At 35.8% G+C, this 17,650-nt stretch overlaps 1 protein-coding gene across 2 annotated transcripts in view; it reads left to right on the forward strand.

The window, feature by feature from the left end:
- The window catches only part of LOC150104655 (Kv channel-interacting protein 4-like), a 152,549-nt gene that overhangs the window by 103,119 nt on the left and 31,780 nt on the right, over positions 1-17,650 (forward strand). For both annotated transcript variants that reach the window (XM_090395847.1, XM_090395848.1), the window contains exons 2-4: positions 8,965-9,089; positions 10,452-10,521; positions 14,049-14,119. In XM_090395847.1, the coding sequence (XP_090251973.1) occupies positions 8,965-9,089; positions 10,452-10,521; positions 14,049-14,119 (266 nt within the window). The remainder of the gene's footprint in view (positions 1-8,964; positions 9,090-10,451; positions 10,522-14,048; positions 14,120-17,650) is intronic.

Consider the following 17,650-nt stretch of genomic DNA (forward strand, 5'->3'; position numbering starts at 1 on the left):
ATAATAATATATACTTAACTTGAATCAAAATTTAAAGAAATAAGATTAAAATATATAAAACAAATTTAGAATCACATCAACAGACTTAAAACGTTGATGCGTATGATATTTCTTCTCGTGGTGGAAAACGCATTCGATGGTCCTTTTATTTTGCTAAATAAAAATGAACAGCAAATCAGGTTAGAATGAATCTAGAATAAAAGGCAAGACTATACAGCAAATCTATTGCAGTGATATCCCATTAATCATCTCTAGAGGATGCTAACTTAGAAGATGATTGCCTCAACTCCTGAGAATGTAACACAGTCAGAGATATACCGAAAGCAATATTTATTTCCGAGGAATGGAGAGCAAAGCAGAGATGTACTCATCCCTTTGTTTAGACTTCGCAACGCACATGCTTTTATGAGCCAATTTGTAAGTGCCCAAAAGAATGCTATTCGTATTATTGCAGAAAAACCACTTTCTGTTTCCCAATTTCCATTCAAGAACGGTCAAGTTTATTTACCCTGCAGTATAATTTAATGTGATGAAGATCATTAATTATACGGATATCAGTGAGAAGTTCGCAATTATTACAACTCCCTTTAAATCAGTTGTCATTTATCAACTTTAAAGAATAACCTATCTTATTTACATTTTATAAGGTATTCTGTAAGTTATATCTTATTTACGGTGACTGATGCAGAAGGGACTGTTCGACTAAGGCGTGCCCAATTTGCTAAAAGCTACCAACTTGGCGTATGCAACACTGAACTCACTGCTATAGTTCGCCCACCGATTAGAGATCCCTCGACACTTCTGCGCATGTCAGAAAAAGGAGAATCCATTCCGATAATAGGGTAATCAATCTGTCTTCTGGGATGACTTTGTTTATTATTACAGGTCGGAAAATTTAGCTTTTCTTTTACAAACATTGCTGTTTTTAAAGTGTAACTATTTTGCTTGTATAACAGTTGGAAAAATGTACGTAGAGTATTAACAAAATTAAAAAAGATATAGCATAAAACAAAAATTTAACTAAGTTTATTTTTAAGAAAGTTTTCTATAAAATAAAAATAATTATACAGAAAAACAGAAATTTTTTCAAATGAACTTAGATATTCTAAGTTGAGGGAACTGAGATACTTTAACGTCCTAAACCGATTAATTATTTATGACTTGTTGTGACTCTTTTAACAAACCCATGCAAAAAAAGTTGGAAAAAAAAGACTGTTGTCAAATCCTTTTAATCTTCAGAGTCATCTGAATCGGTGTCCGAATCGCCATCACTTTCACTTAAACTGATCACCAAAGGTTCGCATAATTCTTCGATAATTCCGTCTCTCTCTCTCCTAATACATATTTTCCAATGAGATGACATGAGAGCAATACCAGTTTTGAACTGTAATACTTTCAATCGCCTGTTCTGAAAGCTTAAAAAGTTTCGACATATCAATATCCCCAGTAACGTTGCGATGGCGAATGAAATTTTTCACTTCTGCCCAAACATACTCAATAGTATTAATATCGCAATGATATGGTGGTAGCCTCAAAGCTAGAAATCCATGCTCTTTGAGCATCGTGTCGAATTTAAATAGTTTAGTTCTGGGCGAGTTTCTTTTGACCAAATTAAGCAATTCAATTTTTCGCATATCTGGGGAATGAGAAATGTTATTTGCAAAGAGCCAATCCATAAGAACTTGCTTCTTATTAGACCAATTTGGAACTTTGTTTAATCGAATAGAGTGATATGAAGCATTATCAATTATAACAACAGCATCTTTAGGAAGGTTTGGAATAAGTTTTTCTTCTGCCCACTTTTCGAAGATCGTAGAATTCATTTGCCCATGGTAATCTCCAGTAGTTGAATTGGCTTTGTATAGTAAGTTTGAATTCGGTAAAAAACCCATTTCTCCACCAGCACACAAAATTATTATGCGCCGTTCTAGATAAAACAATGTCACTTCGCTCCATAATAAGTTTCCTTCCTATCTTCTGGGACTTTTTAAAACAAAATCCGATTTCATGAAGTAATTTCCTTAAAGTTTCTCTTTTCCAAAGAAAATTAATTTTTTCTTTAAGCACAGGAATCAATTTCGGAACAGTTGGCACTCTTTTCTCGACCATGTAAAATTTGTGAATAGTTCTTCTTATAACGTCTAGATCAAAATCATTCAAAGCTGCGGTTTCGATGGTTTTCTTTCTCTGGCGCTTTTTTTAGGAGATTTAAATTTTGGCTTACCTTCACCTTTTGATTCCCTATGAATTCTTTTAACAGTCGACCCCGATACGCCCGCAGCACTTGCACGTTTTATGACTTGAGAAAGGTGAACAAGATGATGCCTTCTGACGATTCTTTTTCGTAGAATGTCAGCACACTATTCAATATTCTTTTGCAAGAGCTACTGAAACGTTTAACAACAGAACTTGTTGACTGTACTGGATCCATCATACAAATTAGTAATAAAAAAATAATGCAAAAAAGCGACAACAAAAATCAAGCCAGTACTAGTACAGCGACAGACAAGAAAGCACGTGATCTCGCACGTTGGCGACCAATTCGTACATCCTTTCATTTCTTTTTCCCCTTCAGCATGAATCGACTATTCTTGGCAAAATGCCAAGGAGAGACCTACGAACGGTGGGCGAACTATACCTCTTACGGGATGAAGAAACTCAAGTGTATGAAGAGGAGGTACTAGAGCTGTTGCATAACATAAATAAGAATTCGGCAATGAGGACTGATGAGACATTAGCACGAATGCTAAAAGAGGGTTCAGCTGAACTGGCTATTCCTTTCACCAGGCTAGATAATTTGAGTCTCAGAATAGGAAGGAATGCATGGTAATCCCATTTCACAAGGGTGGTGCAAAGAATGATGTGTTCAACTCTCGACCTATCAGTACCTCTGGAATGGAGGTGAAGATTTTGGAAAAGTCTGTTTAAGGGTCGCATATCGAAATGGGCTGACAGAGAATCCACACTTCATAGTGAACAGCATGGGTTTACTAAGAGAAGGTCATATTTCAGCAGCTAACTCACATTCTATAATAACGTTATCCTTCAGTTAGACAAGGGAAATGAATACACTATAATTCGTTTGGATTTTGCTAAAGCGTTTGGAAGAATACTGCATCAAAGATGGACTATTGCATAAATTGGAGAACACGAGATTGGAATAGATTATAAAATATTAGCGTGGATAAAAAGATTACCGACTAACAGACATTAAAAAGTAGTATATGAGCATACCTCATATACCACTTTTTTTTGATCTCGGGATTTTTTGGGTGCGCAAGATTTAAGGTAACCAGTGATGTACCACAAGAATTAATCCTTGGTCCACTGTTATTTAATCGATACATAATGACATTGTGAAGGATTTGACAGGTGACTACAGCTTTTTGCTGATGATGAAAGATAGTCAGGGTAATTGGGAATGCGGCTGATATGCAGCATTTGCAGAATGATTTTGGTGTGATTAGATAGCCAGTATCATATTATATTGGTGTCATTTATGCTAAAAGAAAGTGATCAGGCTAGCAATCTGAATTTTAGTAAATAGGAAGCTGAAGTTTAAGGTCCATATAGCAATGATTGTAAATACAACTCAGAGGATAATTGCAATTCTGAAACTAACTCTGACTTGTGAAGATAAGGAAGTAATTTTTTCTCTTTGCAAGGCTTTGATAAGCCCTCACTTGGATTATTGTGCGCATGTCTCGTCTCTTGGTTTCCGTGGAGATTCTGATACAGTGGAGAGAGTGCAAACTGGAGTGTTAAAATTATATTAGGATTGTAGAATGCTGATCATGAACACAGACTGTAAATTTATAGACTGCAGACACAAACATGAGAAAGAAGAGTGATATGATTGAGATTTATAAACTTCTGAAAGGGTCAAACAGGGCACTAATAGATGGATGTTTTCATTTCATTTAGTGGAGAAAGGACGAAAGGGCATCTTTCGAAGTTAAGAATGAATGCCGTCAAGAAGGGGATGAGAGATAGATTTTTTCCCGATAGAGTGGTACTTGATTGGAATGAACTGCCATTGGAGTTGGTGAGTTCAAGTAGTATGAAAGGATTTAACAACAGGTATGACAGCTGGTAGTATGCGGCTTTCCTTGATGAGTCCCTGATTCCCTGGAGATCTCTCATAATAATAATAATAATACGCTAAGTATTAAAAAATCAACGAACTAGACGCATGTCCAGTTCTTATAGTTTAGAAGTGGCAGAATGTTATTTATAAACGGAATTTAATTTTGTAAATAGTATTGTTTCCGTAGAGGAAAAAGAATTTAGTAAAGCTGCCGAAAAGGCGGGAAGAGAGGAACGTGATGCTGTTAATATAGCAAGCGGAATGGCGAGATTATCCATTGCCAGTTTAGGGACTAGTTGGCAATGGATTCATTCAATTACAGTCACGTAACAACTATACTAAATGATGGTGAAATTCGTCATTCCACTGTACAAAGTTAGTGGACAAACGATTTTTTTTGGATAAAACCGTGTGTGTGTGTGTGTGTGTGTGTGTGAGAGAGAGAGAGAGAGAGAGAGAGAGAGAGATGAACTGTAGTTCGTTTCTCGGTAACTAGTAAATTTATCAAAATAATCTTTGTTTTTCAATGAAGGCTGAATGAAAGTGATTTCGAATATTTAATGAGCTTAATCTTCAGTAATTCAGTAGGTGGTGTATTTGTTAATATGAAATCTATTTTTGAAGTGTTTGCCCCTCTAATTCAAAACAAACATAAAAAATAGAAACTGAAAATCATCGAAATCAATCTCAACTAAATATGCCTGAATCTGTTTTGCAGTGAATTTATCCTAATGAGCCTCGAGTACATTGGCTCCTCCGTAGGATAGTCAGAAAAGCGACAATGCCTTTGGTTAGAAAAAAAAAACATTGTTCGAATTTCATCATAAGTGAGAAACATTTCTAAGAGGTTTCTAGATGGAAAGTCAGCCAGTCCTAGACTGAAGCGGGAGTTTTTTTCTTTCTTCTCTCTTAGTAACTGCATTCGTCCCCAACTCAGCGAAATACAAAAATCTACGAAATACAAAAATTATTCATAATGCACTCGCCTATGCCTTTGGCTGTTTTGACGTAATACTGAATATCCAATAACTACAATTACTACTCTTATGCTGTCAAGGCTAAAACCTTTATTCGTAGTATTATTTCGATGTTCTCTTCAATTTTGATTATAACGCAGAAACTTTGCTTTTTAACTTTCAAAGGTCCATTCAATTAACAAGTAGTAAAAATATTTCTTTTAAACTTTTATAAAAACAATCAGATTGTTTTCAGCTTTATCTGACAGTTTAGTGCTCAGATTAATAGATAGACTTTAAAGCCAATAAATCGATAAGGTTCAGATAATTTTGGGAGAATTTTCTAAAGGAAGAAGTCTTAAACTGCGCCAGTTAAGTTTAATTTCCTTAAAAGAGAGTGAACAGTCTTGTCTTTAATATGCAGCAACAAGTGAAACGACATTTTGCTGAGTTGTAGTGATTCTAAGTAGTTTGCTCAAAGACAACATTTCGCAGAACTTTTCGTAGTAAAAAACTAGTAAGGAGAAAAACAAGACTTAAAATAACTGCACTGTCTGTTCCTTGAGAAAACTTTCAGGATACTGAACATCCTACTATCATTTTTTTGTCTTCCTCCAAGGCGTTTTAGAAATATACACATTTAACCAAGTACCTGGCCATTGACCGAGATAGACAGTGATAACTGTCGATCTTTCTGGGAACATTACATCTGTAAAGTTTTGCTAGTGTAGAAAACTTTTTCATCATAGTCAGCTTGGCATTTTCTTCAGTAAACCCATCAGAAAATCGAGAGAATATGGCTCATTCTTCTAGTGCTTTCTGTTACGATAAAATTAATCGGAAACACGCGAATCGGAAATCTGAGGGCCCTATGGAAACGGAAGTTAAACAGCGTGATTTTTGCCAATCTCAGGATAAGACGGAACCATTGCAGGGCAACTGGCACGTTCATAACATCATGTACTATCTTTAATCCGCTTAAAGAAAGAGAAGAAACCGATCACAACTCCTACGGAAAAAAAACTTTATTATACACTGCATATACTATAGTAGCTTAGGGGGGGGGGAGGGGGAAGCTATCAGTCCGAACGATAAAATACTTTATGGGTTCAGTACGAAAAAATGCGCTCATTGGCCACATGGAAGTAACACAGGTTTATTTAATAGAGATCAAAGGTTGCCAATTTCTTGCTTTAGGCAGAACATCGCTCACAAAATCTCTTGTGAATTCTCAAGATGAAAGTTGTTGCGGTGAAGGCATCCCTACATGCATAATGGATAGGGAGAATTTGCTCATTTAGTACAAGTAACATTTATTGGCTTTCCCGAGTAAACATTAAATTTTAAGACAGTGATTCATTATAAATGAAGTACTTAATTAAATGTTAAATTTATTTTCAAAACGATGTTATGTCTCAAGTAATGGTGAACGTTTCTTTTATATAGACTTGCATTCTTTATGTCAAATCATACACAGTAATTATTCACAAATGATAATTTTTCTTCCTCCTAGCGAGCTGTTTCTAAATTACGCTGCTGTTCGCAGTAGCATCACTACTGTTGAGAGTTAACAAATGGTATTCACGATCGCGTACTGTTTTATTGCGATCATCTCGAAAGCTAATTCACGTGTTGCCGAGTAGTCGCATATCTGCTTTACAGCCAACAAACTGCAGTTTAAATCCCTCATGGATGTTTCTGACTGTCTTTAGGTGGAGATGAATTTCATTGGCCAGTGTGAGAGCACCTTCCTATTTACTGGAGACCTGAATTAGCTGAAAAAAGTTTGTTTGGTCTCTAGAGCAGGATTCCGGGACTATTGTAAAAAATGATATACAGGTGTATTATTTTTTATACTATACTGAATTCACATGTGCGTACTGAGTGGCCGGTATATTATTTATACACACCTACTAATGGGAGCAGTGGTAGTTGGCATTCCAAAGGCTATGAGGTCGGTGTATTGTTAATTGTGTTTTTCAGGACAGTTTTTCTGTTTTGAGGGAATAAAAATCCAAGTTTCCATCTTACAGAATGTTGACTTATGCGGTCTCGATCACATTTAACAATTGCAGCATGGATTGCGGGATTCTTGTCGAGAACATCTCTTTTCACCTTATTCCACAAATATTCAAGTGGGTTAAGACCAGTGAATGAAGTATCCAGTAACCAATGCAGTGTAGTAAAGTCATCCTCATGCCTATGGCAACGACATCCTTATGCCAGTCTAGGTGGCCAAGTGGATAGCATATCACCTCTTCAACCAACAAGCTCTGGATTCGGTTTGTGATTATCTTCAGCTGGTAGAGGAATTTCACTGCCGACTACGAAACCACCGCCTTGCTTAATAGAGCATGACGTGGCTTGAAAGGTTCCATGTTTATATTAATAAGATATATTAATTCTCCGTATTAATATATCTTATCCAGTGGCTTTAACAGGGCTTTAAGCGCCCACAACCTTCCAAGTAGCATGCTTGGATTTCGTAATCCGAAATGCGAGGATAAGAAGGTCAGCCCTATGGCTCTAAGTATTCATGACTGTAATCCATGTGATCACGGGACCTGTTTGCCTTCTTGCGGAATGAAACGCCCCAGTTTACTGGTGGAAAAAGTCCTGCTGTCCACGCCCAAGACTGGTAGAGATCTAGGCCTAAATCTCTACCAGCTGATTATCTTCAGCTGGTACAGTACATCCTGTACCAGCTGATTATCTTCAGCTGGTACAGGAATTTCACTGAAAAACCTCAGATATACTGGTGGAAAAAACCCTGCTGTCCACGCCTAAGACCGTCTAACTTGCTATGGCTGAGGAAAATCCTTAAGCTCCTCACGTCGTCGACGGGAATCGAACCTAAGACACTCCTTCTCCAGCCATATGGTTGCGAAGCGCAAAGCCACTAGGCTAACCGCGCGGACTCTGTATTAATAGTAATAGTAATATATTATACTTTTAAAACTGAAAAGTAATGTATTATACTTAATTAAAAGAAACACACGTATTGACCACAATGTAAATTATTTAATTGTAAGTATTTCATCCTAAGTATCTTAGGACATGATCAGTACAGTAGTTTAAACAATAATAGGAATAACATACAGTTAGGGCGCATGATTAGAATAGAATCTCATTAAATGCGTAACGTGTTACAGAAGTTAAAAAAAATGTATTATAGGTTTAAAATCTCGTCCGTTAACGGTTGTAAACCTATCGATCTAAGCCTTCAGGCGTAGATCGATAGGTTTACAACCGATCGATCTACGCCTGAAGCATTATCCTGATGGAACTATCTATTACAATACGAATAAATTATAAGAATTAAGGATATACCTGGTTGGTAGTGTTGCTACCTAACATAACAGCTTCATTGATTAAAGCAACTATCGCATGTTCTGATCCCAATGTTAGTGAAACAACAGGAACCAGGATTCGTCAAAACAGGTTACGATTGCAAGATGGAGATATACAGCATTTGTAGAAATATTACCCATGTTATATATTTAAATTAAATTAATTGTGTAAAAGAACATTTTTAATTAATAGAATTTTTAATATATCTTATTCTAAACTGTATTTGAAAATTTACAAACTAAGATAAAAAAAAAAATATTTATTTAGGAATAAAATTTTCTCGCGGGCGACTAGGAAAACCAGGCGGATCACGTGAACCCCGAACCACACTTTGAGAAAGTTTGGTCTAAAAGCATAGGAATAATAGATGTAGTGGAACTTTAGTAAAGTCTTCAAACTGTCTGAATTATGGAAACGATTTTTTTAATGCAGATACAATGATCAACTTCTTGACACAACTGCTAATAGTCCTACATTAGTAGCTATGTTATAGTTGAGTGTTATATTTAATTTTCATTGAATAATAGTTAATGTTATTAAAAATATTTCAATAATTAATGTTATTTTCAGATCATGACTTGGAAGAACTGGACATGATCACCGTGAGGTATAAACCAGAAAGGATAAGCGCTCTCTGCCGTACAACTAAATTCTCTAGAACAGAACTGAAGCTGATGTACCAAGGATTCAAACAGGCAAGCTAATAGCTAATCATGTACCATTAGTAACGGTTAATTTTAACTATATTGTTTATAAAAATTATAATAAACTCCTAAGCGGGAATATTTTGCTACACATTTTGTGCTGTATTCTTTATTATTATTATTATTATTATTATTATTATTATTATTATTATTATTATTATTATTATTATTATTATTATTTTAATAGCATAATAACAGCTGAAATGAAGTTTATGAGAAAAACTGCAAAGTACACTCTATTTGATCACAAAAGAAACGAAGAAATTATGAAAGAATTAAACCAAGAATCAGTAATAGAAAAAATTAAAAAATATAAACATAAATGGATGGAACACGTTCAAAGAATAAAAACAGAAAAATTACCAAAACAACCTTTAAAGTACAAGCAATTAGAAAAAAGAAAACAGGACGTCCTCTTAAAAGATTCAACGATGACTTCTAAGGCCGGAACAGGTCACTCTAGACCTAAATCCTTGATAGGCATGATGATGATGATGATGATGATTTTAATAGCATGCCCACGAAAAGTCGAAAACATAAAAGATTAGCACTACCGATAGCTTTCGGATTAAATAAACCAGAAAAAATATTATGGTAATTAGACATATTTTGTTTTAGTTCTGTTGTATAAGGGAGGCTCTAAGGCAGGAATGCCAATTACTGGTCAATCAGCATTTTAGGAATGGTAGTCAAGGTACTAGAGAAGTTAGTACTCGTAAAGGACAGAATTTAGAAATGGGTGGACCGTAATATAATGTTGTCTGGAGGCAAAATAATTTTATTAAAGGTGGATCATGCTTCGGTAATCTGCTCACTTTTTATAATAAAGTAACGGCTGAGCTGAATAAACGGGATGGTAATAGTAGATTTCGCAAAAGCATTTGACAAGATATCACATGCAACTCTCTGTTGCATAAATTGACAAATGGGTTTGGATATGAAACTGGTGACGTGATTAGGTGAATGACTGATGGATAGACATCAGATAGTTGTTTATGGAGGAGCAGAATCCAGGAGAAGAGGTTATGAAGGTCTTCTAAGGTTATTTAAAATGGAAAGATTTCTGGGGATATGTCATTAGATACCGGATTCCTAATCAAGTGGGTCCATGGTTCTTTTTTCAGACTACACAAATAATCGCAAATAGAATGAGGCTCATTAGTTGTATATTGATTCAAATATTAGTATCAGCACAATACATTTATATTACATAGATCGTAACTCAATAATGGATAACGAATAAAATACTTATTAGTGGATACTAGTATCGGTAAATCAGAAAATATTTAGGAATTAATACAGAGATAAACATCTTAAAAGAAATATTCAACGTGTTTGTTGTTTTCTTTTCAGGCTTGTCCAACTGGCATTGTCAACGAAAATGCTTTTAAAGATATCTATTCGCAGTTCTTTCCCCAAGGTGGTAAGTAATTCTTTATCTCTATAATGAGTCTTATTTTCCAAATTAATGGTAATCACAAAAACCAAATAAAGAGAACATTAGTATGTTAGGTATCTGAGAAAGAGAAAGGTTAACACTTCTGCTTGAAAAACGTTCGCCATCAACCTGTATTATGTCATTTAATATAGAAATAATGTTAATTTTTATGATGAACTCAGAATCTGAGATAATGAAAGTGCGGCTGGAACTAATCACCTCTGCACTAATTAAGACTGCTAACCGAGGTCTGGGAAAGCAGTTCTGAATGTAGGTGGTATTTTAAGTCTATTAAGAATACTTCGAGGGTAATTTAAGAATATACAGATGTTTATAATTGCAAGATAATATCTGATAACATCTCTTAAATTGCTCATCACTATTAAATTTAATCGCAATATCACTCCTGTTAACCATTAAACGCTTAACTGAATTTCACATAGACAATAAACAGTGTAGTAAAGTGAGCCATACTGTCAGTGACACGAACTAGATCAGAGCTGAAAACAAGCGTCATGCAGTTCGTATCGACAAAGTAACGAGAAAAAGCGATAAGAAACGAAATTCTGTCACTTAATCGCACTGTAAAAAGAGAGTTGTGGTAGAAAGAACGATAAAAAAAATTGTTTGAGCTCATAGAACATTAATAAGTAACAATGCTAACAAAGACTATATTTTTATAGTCGAAAATAGTAATTAAGAACATAATCAGTAGAAGTAGAATGAGATAACGTTATGAGTTCAGACGATCCAACATTTATACGTAGAGATAACTATAAATTCACATGTATACCAGAGTAATTAAAATTTAATAATATGTACATATTTCGTCTTAAGACATCATCAGTACAGTTATTACAAACAATACTAGGAATTACATTCAAAGGAACAGTTAGTACGTATATTTATATTGGAATCCCTCTATACGTACAGTAGCGTGTTTGACGATTCCCCCCCCCCAAAAAGAACCCAGATAAGAAGCCCATAGAACTCCTATACCACATATGAAAGGCATCTCTGAACGTCTGTCAAAAATTTGAAGAAATACAAACTGGCTACCTACCAATCAACCAGATCCACAATTTGCTACCTTCTCCAAAAGACAAACTCTCACTTATGATGCTACCTGGCGTATACGAAGTTCCATGCCCTTGTAAGATGTCTTACTACGGATAAACAAAGAGATTCTATAAGTAAACGCATCTCTGAACATCAAGGCCACATTCGTCTTATCAAACCGCACAAATCTGGCCTCGCACAACATGGAGTTGAAAACCCTAACCATAGGATCCAATGGAAAAACACCAAGCTGCTACATAGATCCTTATATAAACATGAGCTTTTATATAAAGAAAGTTCTGAAGCCTTACGTCACAGACCCAATCTGAACCGTAATGACTGTCTCACTATCCCAAAAGTCTTGGAAATCATTATCCTCAAGTGTATAAAACAAATTTGTCACATATATTTTAATTTAGTTTTAATTAAGCCGAATTAATTTTATTTATTTATTTATTTTTATTTATTTATTTATTTTTATTTATTTTTGGGGGGGTCCTCAGACACGCTACTGTACGCGTAGAGGGATTCCAACAAGTATGCTCACTAACTGTTCCTTTGAATGTAATTCCTAGTTTTGTTCGTAATAACTGTACTGGTGATGTCTTAAGAAACTTAAGACAAAATATATAAACATTATTAAAATTTAATTACCGTGTTATTCATGTGAATTTATAGTCATGCGCGTTTCACCATATACGTAGAGAGGTTATAAATAGGAGTTCTCATTTCAAAAAACGTACGAATAACACATCAGATACCTATATTTATTTAATGTCAATATTTCTGTTACATACTAACAGGATTTCGTATTCATTACACAACTACTCAGCTACACGTGAAAAGTTAAGAATCGCTCTATCACACATAATCGATTATTGGATTGTTTGTATATATTATTGAGACTAGAATGATTTAACACACAGTAGCGAGCTCGAGTTCTCTGTAATCAAAATATTAACACATGAACCACGCGAAGTTAGAACACAGGCATCATTTAAACTGACAACATGCAAGATGGTAATATGGCCGATGCAAATTAAAAACATTAAGAGGATGATTAAGATATCAAAAGAAAAGATGAATTTCTTAATATCATTTTCTTCTCTAGGTGTCAGTGTACTCCTATCAAAATTGTGTTTCTTCTAGAGAGACTTCAAAGGAAGACATTTATAGTTCCATTCTAGTCGCTATAAAAACTTTTCCTAGGTTAATAGATCTCTGACATGGGCTAGTAGGGTTTCTCTCACGAACTTTGCAACTCAGAATAATATAATACAGACAATAATATGAGTGTTCGAGTTAAATGCCACAAGATGGTGGCATGTTGTCTGTTATACCGTTCTCTCGCTCTCTCTCTCTCGTTAGCTAAGTATCTACTGATACTTAGCTAACGACCAGTGAAGGATGGGGGACTAGCTGCCCACCTGTCTTTAAAAGCTAGTTACAGCTAGAGGAGCTTTACTAGTCCCTTTGGGGAATAATGGATATTAAACGATTTGTTTATTTTTTATTTTCCGGTCAAACTTCTTCGTTAGCCAAGGAGAGATAGCTGGCCGAGACTATCACTAATTTTAAACGGCATCCAGTAAAGAGACGGTAACTAAGTGTTGCCATCTCGTAGTCGTTAATCCTAACACTGTATATTATCGTCCGAAATAGTGTGGGTACTACGGTTGATTTTCTTGAGTTTATAAGATGAAAAACTAAATAAAATATTTCTGGTTATAAAATATGCTTGCCCATGCCAGAGATCGACTAACTCGGGAACCGATAAAAGAAAGGGTTAGAAACGTTTCTCTAGTCGATGACTATAAAACTTAAAAGGGAACTCAACGGTATTAAAAAGATCTTGGAAACTGTGATAGTTTTAAAAATCTAAATCGGACAAGATTGTTAAACGGGATACTTGCAGTTCATGAAAGTTGACCTATTTTAGGTTTTTCGCAAAAGCAAAAGTCTCCCACCCCCATTAGATACTTTTTTTTGCCTAACGTCCTAACGCAAGTTATTCCTTGACTCTAATTAAACTACTGAAATTCGCTATTCGGAATCCAAACAAAAAACTGCCAAACCATTTCAGTTTTGTTTCTATTGGATCATTTGGAGAAGCGAAAATAAACAAAATGAGATGTAATTTAAGTAGCATTGGCCATATGAACAAACTAAATCTAACAGATACTTACGTATTTTGCGAAAAATCTAAAAATTTCTGTTTAGAAAAAATGACAGAAGTATTCTCAAGCAGGTAACTGAGAAATTAAATTAAACATTTTAAAATTATGCAATAGTTATTGCCATATATTCCTTATTGAGTGTTATGTCATTGTTCCACAATAAAACTTTTAACATGATAAAACTGGTTGATAAGCTAACTGGTGTTACCGAAAGTACTAAATTTTATGCTGATGTCATGATTTTAAACCTGAAGTTAATTTTATTTTTATTTCTAGATGCAAGCCATTACGCTCACTATGTATTCAAGACCTTTGACAAGGACCATAATGGTACACTAAACTTTCAGGTTAATACTTCAGTTTCTAATTTTATGCCTTTCACTTATTTTTTAAATTTATCATATCATTTTATAGGTTTTAAAATAATATTACACAACAAACTTAAGTTTATAAGTTGTTTCTGAATATGATGAAGCTTGTCAAATCAGTAAGTTTTGCTTGTCATCCAAATCCAGGTCAAATTTATGACAATAATAGACTATAGATTCTAACGGTTTGTTGAACTCCAATTATCACAGCACGTCTTATTTATCAAATGTTCTGCAATTGCTGTGAAATATTACATGGTGTTATCTAGATGGTTTCGTATGGAATCGTAATGTACAGGGAAGTATGTAGACTTTGCGAGTATGATTTATTTCTCTCCACAAACTCTTTCTGGACCTCTCCTCTAAAGTGAAACCCTGAGTCAAGATGGATGTTATTCCCTGAGCCAGAGAAATAAATGTGATGCTGTAGAGCAGGTTTTCAGCTTTCGTTCACTTTCTTCCATTTAGATCCCAAAAGCACGAATGATGTGCTTTTGGAATGTGTAGATGCCATGGAGAGGAGGACAAATGAAGACCATCCCCCAATTAGAGGATAAAGTTCCACAGGCTAAGGGCCATATATTCCACGAAATCAAACCGAACAGTGATGCATTAAGTATCAAGGAGACTTCTCGATGCTGAATGATCTTACTCGAAATCTCTCACACAAGTGCTTGAAAGAAGGTTGTGATGTGTCATGCAGAATGAAGGGAGAACAATGTCAGACCATACTTGGGAGGGATTTAAGACTTTGTTTAACTGGACAGTGCATCCAAGTTGTATAGTGTACAGCTCATCATAGTCTATACCTCCTCCTAACTGCCGAAAATACAGTAAAAACAGGAAATATTCTTATTTCCTGCAAAAGGGGATGAGAAATTATCTAATTTTTCTAGATATTGCGCAGACTTTTCTGAGAGTGTCTAATGTGAGATGTATCCCCCCCTTGTAATATTGTTTTTGGATTATCATGGAATGTCCAAAGGAATATCGCAAAACCATTTGTCCTGTAAAGAGGAAGTTTGGATAATGGCGTTAGACTGTTTGACCTCTACTTTTGATTTCATCATGGATGCGAGGAACACTTTCCTACGCCTTTGCAACCTACTCTGAGTTATTCGTCTCAGACATGAAGGACAGGCTCTCCTTAAAAAAAAAAAAACAGTGTGAGAACATACGAAACTGATAAATTGATGCCACTGTGGCTGTCGCTGTTTTCGTATGTGTTGCATTATCTATAGTTCAAATGACAAAATTGGTTGTGGAAGATGGGTTCCATGAGGATTTCAGGTAGGGATGCTGTCTTCACTGTGTGCTGGAGGTTTAGCTTCTTCCATTCGAAGGGCATCTTTGTAGAAGTTTGTTAAATTTACTGGCACTTGAGCTGTTCTCATTCTTAAGGTTGTGCAGAGAGAGACCTCTAGTGGCAGAAGTGAAAATATATTCAGTGGTGCATTTGTGTGATATTTCCTGTTGTAGAATATTAAGGAATAATCGAGCGCGGAACGTTGCAATCCTGTTGTCAATGGAGGTAGTATGAAAGCCAGTTTGTTTTATTCCATATGAATCGATAGATGGTTGACTTCATTTGTTTGATTAATTGCACTGGTGGCGTGAGAATCTTTAGAGTATGCCAAAGGACACTGGTGGCTATTTAGTTAACGATTATTGTTCTCTCTCTTGTGGAGGCAGAGGCTCTTATTGCTGCCCACTTTCCTAGTACTTGCTTGAAACGTTTGTTCAATGTTTCCCAGTTCTTATCAAAATAAGAGGGCGTGTTTCCTAGGTAAATCCCCAGGTATTTGTTTCCCTCTGCGGACCAGGTACCAGACATTGGGAAATCCGTGCGGTTTGTCCATTTGCCACACCACAGTCCTGTGGTTTTATGTGTGTTTAGTTTGGCTCCTGAGGCTGCCTGATATTGTTGGTATGCCATTTGTATGTTATGGTAGTCCTCTTCTTTGCGGGCTATGATTGTAACATCATCAGCATATGCTGTCAGGGTTATGGTTTGGTAGGGAAGTTTAGGGCAGGATTTCCTAAGCAGCATGCTGAGTTTACACAAAAAGGGTTCGATGGCAATTGTGTAAACAAGACCGGAAAGTGCACAGCCTTGTTTAATACCTCAGCTGTATGGTACAGTTATGGTAAGCCTGTTGTTTATTTTCATGCAAAACTGTGCCTTGGCATACAACATCTTAATAGAATGAATGATAGACAGATAGATAGAGAGAGAGAGAGAGAGAGAGAGAGAGTTGAAGAAGTCAGAGTGGTTGACGGAGTTTGGAGAGCGATAGAGGGAGTATATGAAAAGGGCAGGTTGATTTGGTAGAGAAATCTTGAGCCAAAGCAGATCTAACAGTAGAGATTCAAGGATGTGCAGTCTCTGGCATGGTATGTCCTTCTGATGAATGCACAAGTGCCGCTCTCGAGATAGAAAGAGCTGTGTGATGTGTAGTTTGGGCAGTTAAGGTGGACAGTGTTACTGAGGTTGCCAGTTGTGATTCTGATAGCAATAGTACTTCTGGTTTAGATGACTGTTGGGTGTTGTTGCACACCGTTTATATTGCTGTTTAGACCACGGAAGTAGTATGTGGGTCACTTCTGACAAGATCAAGATAAGATAAGGAATCGTGACGTGATTGGTTGTTTATTTGATAACGTCATTATGTGTGACGTCATGAGTTTGTAATGTTAGGAAATTCCCTGGGGCATATGTGTCAGTGACGTCAGTTCTTGTGGTTTGGTTCGCGTATGGAATCATGGGTGATGGTAGAGATAAGGATTCATGCTGTGATTGGTGATGCACTTCTGACAATATCAAGATCAAGATAAGATAAGGGATCGTGACGTGAATGTTTGTTGTTATCAGATGAAGATAAGTCACTTATCTTCACTTATTTACAACTAACGTTTGTTAGTTGTAAATAAGTGACGTTATTGTTTTGAATGGAAAAGGGAGATATATTAGTGGATAAGCATTCTTGTCGTGATTGGTGGGATACTATGAATCAAATAGGGGGTAGGGTGAAAGGGGAAGCGATTCAGTTTCCTGGATGGGAGTTGTTATGAGTTGTAGATAAGTAAATGGTTTGCGTATGGTATTATGAGTGATGGATAGTGATAAGAAAAAGTTTGGAAATGTTTGGAATTTCGCTGGGGCCCTCATCTGTCAGGGACATCACGTGGTGTGTTTGGTTCGTTTATAGCATCGTGTGTGATGTTTAGAGATAAGCAATCGTGACGTTTTTGTGTTTGGAAATTTCTGGAGAACATATGTCTCTCTGTGATATCACATGGTGTTTTGGTTTGCTTATGGAATTGTGGGCGATGTTTTTGAGATAAGATATTTTGGAATTTTCCCAGAGTGACACATATCCGTCATTGCCGTCATGTTTTGTCTTTGGTTGTCTATAGATGGGTGTACTAATTTTCCAATACATTTTGGGGTATTTCTTTCCTGTTAAAGGGTGGGAATTCTTAGAGTAGAGTCGTGATGGAGGCAGTGAT

The sequence above is a fragment of the Typopeltis vanoorti genome, chromosome 7, assembly GCF_054136105.1.
Source record: "Typopeltis vanoorti isolate ZY-2024b chromosome 7, IOZ_Tvanoo_1.0, whole genome shotgun sequence".
NCBI lineage: Eukaryota > Metazoa > Arthropoda > Arachnida > Uropygi > Thelyphonidae > Typopeltis > Typopeltis vanoorti.